General features: G+C 41.0%; 1 protein-coding gene across 1 annotated transcript; it reads left to right on the top strand.

The window, feature by feature from the left end:
* Window positions 1–291: 291 nt before the first annotated feature.
* Window positions 292–1,746, top strand: Smim9 (small integral membrane protein 9). The gene is made up of 2 exons (XM_013037469.1): window positions 292–487; window positions 1,613–1,746. Exons 1-2 carry the CDS (start codon window positions 292–294, stop codon window positions 1,744–1,746), a joined length of 330 nt encoding a protein of 109 aa, XP_012892923.1.
* Window positions 1,747–2,219: the final 473 nt, after the last annotated feature.

The following is a 2,219-nucleotide window of genomic DNA, read 5'->3' as shown; positions in this document are numbered from 1 at the left end:
CCCCAGTACTAGTAAAAAATAAATAAATGTGATAGTTTTGGCCTGTACAGCAGAAAGTTTCCACTGAGTTAAAGAAATATAATATTAAAGTACCTGGCCTGATAGAATGTAGTGAAATTTTGATGTGTTCAGGATACACCCATATGATTCTGTAAATCCTTGTGTATAGAACAGGTGAGAGGAGTTACAGTGTTTGATTTGCAATGAAAACTAAACTATCACTTTCTTAACTTTTCAGGCAGGTTCTGCGGAAAAATTTAAACATAAACGTTTCCTTGGAAGTCAGAATCCATGGAACTTAAAAAACATCTGTGCATTGTGTTTCTTCTGTGCATGCTGACTTTACTCTTATTAGAGATAGAAGCTTCTTCATCACTGTCTAATACTGGACATCAAGAAAAATCAGAATCAAAATCCCACCCAAAGAGCATACTTGCCATTAGGATGAATGTTCCTGACTTTGAAAGACATAAGATTTATTTCTCAGGTCAGAAAAAATTATTCCATATTTTTCAGCTGTTCCTAAGAATCTTGGATTTGTTTGATTTGTTTCAGTTGAGTTCAACAAGCACCAACAAAGACAAAGACCTTGGTAAATACCAAGGGCTTTGTTCACAGGTGGGCAGACAAACCCACAGATGCCAAACTTCCATGCAAATTGATAAATGCTTGTTTGGGGGAAGCGAAAGGGGAAACTTCATGAAGGAGGCAAAATTTAAAACAAACCTCCTGATCTGCGGAACCAGACTCATTTTGGAGTGTTCTGGTTCTGAGACTCAGAAAGTGCTGCGCTGGTGAGTGGTGAACTCCACTTGGAACAGACCATTGTGTTTCCCCTTGTGGTCAAATCACAGTATCCTCTCCTTCCCTCACCATTTCTTTTCTTTTTTTTGGGGGGGGGTCCAGTTGTGGGGCTTGAACTCTGGGCCTGGGCGCTGTCCCTCAGCTCAAGGCTCAAGGCTAGTGCTCTACCACTTGAGCCACAGTGCCACTTCTGGCTTTTTTCTTTTTGCTTATATGGTGCTGAGGAATCGAACCCAGGGCCTCATGCATGCAAGGCAAGCGCACTACCACTGAGCCACTTTTCCAGCCCCCCCTTCCCTCACCATTTCTAAAGGAAAGACAGCACTTCCATCCTTTTTTTGTGCTAGTCCTGTGGCTTGAACTCAGGGCCTGGGCATTGTCCCTGAGCTTTGGGGCTCAATCCAGCCTTACTTTGATTAGCAGACTTCCCCCAAAGTCCTTATCCCAGTTGTTCTGGCCCCTTCTTCCTCTGCTCTGGGGACATTAACTCTGTTGATCTTCCTAAAGAATATGCAGACATGTGGTGGATAACACGTCACTGGAGATTTTCTTATTATCAGTTCATGCTTCTCTTTCATAAAGTATTGCATAAACTCAAAACAGTCCTGAAGATATCTAGAACTGAAATTGTTTTTTCTATTTGACTTATGAGGAAGCAAAATGATATTTATCTAAGGAGATTCCCTTAAAATAATGTATATCCTTTGAATACCCCAGAGGCAGCAGAAGAGAATAGTACATGTTATATTATCTGGCCAACAATAATAACAAGATCTCTCCTCAAAGAATGTCTATGCTATTTTTGCAGGAAAACAAAGATCTTGGGTTTGGAACATCAAGAATTACCTGCGTGATCTAATCAGGAACTCCATACCTTCAATAGCCATCTTTGCCTTTCTTATGTCTGTAGCAGTAATTGGCACTCTCTGCTGCTTCACGTAAGCTATTATGGGATGAAATGAGAAGAGGAGAGAAAAAAATGTCAAGTAACATAAGGGGACAGAAACATTCAGGTGTTTTTTTGTAATTGAAGGAGAGTTTAAGGAGGAAGATTCTGTAAGCAAGATGCTCCTTGAACTTTTTCTTTTTTGCCTGCAATCTTTCCTATCCATTACTAACAACTAACAGTTGACATTTAATAGCTGGGGTTTGCAAATAATCTTTTTGTGTGTCTGCTGGTCCTGGAGCTTGAACTCAGGGCCTGGGAGCTGTCGCTGAGATTCTTTTGGTCAAAGCTAATGCTCTACCACTTGAGCTCCAGTTCTAGCTTTTTTGGGGGGGGGTAGTTTTTATTAGAGATAAGTGTCTCACACTTTCCTGCCCAGGCTGGCTTCAAACCATGATCCTCAGATCTCAGTCTCTGAGTAGCTAGGATTACAGGTATGAGCCACTGACTACCAGCAAATCTTTTTTTT

This window comes from Dipodomys ordii, unplaced genomic scaffold, assembly GCF_000151885.1.
Source record: "Dipodomys ordii isolate 6190 unplaced genomic scaffold, Dord_2.0 Scaffold15107, whole genome shotgun sequence".
NCBI lineage: Eukaryota > Metazoa > Chordata > Mammalia > Rodentia > Heteromyidae > Dipodomys > Dipodomys ordii.
Note: the sequence above shows the minus strand (reverse complement) of the source record. Positions and strands in the feature narration are given on the sequence as shown.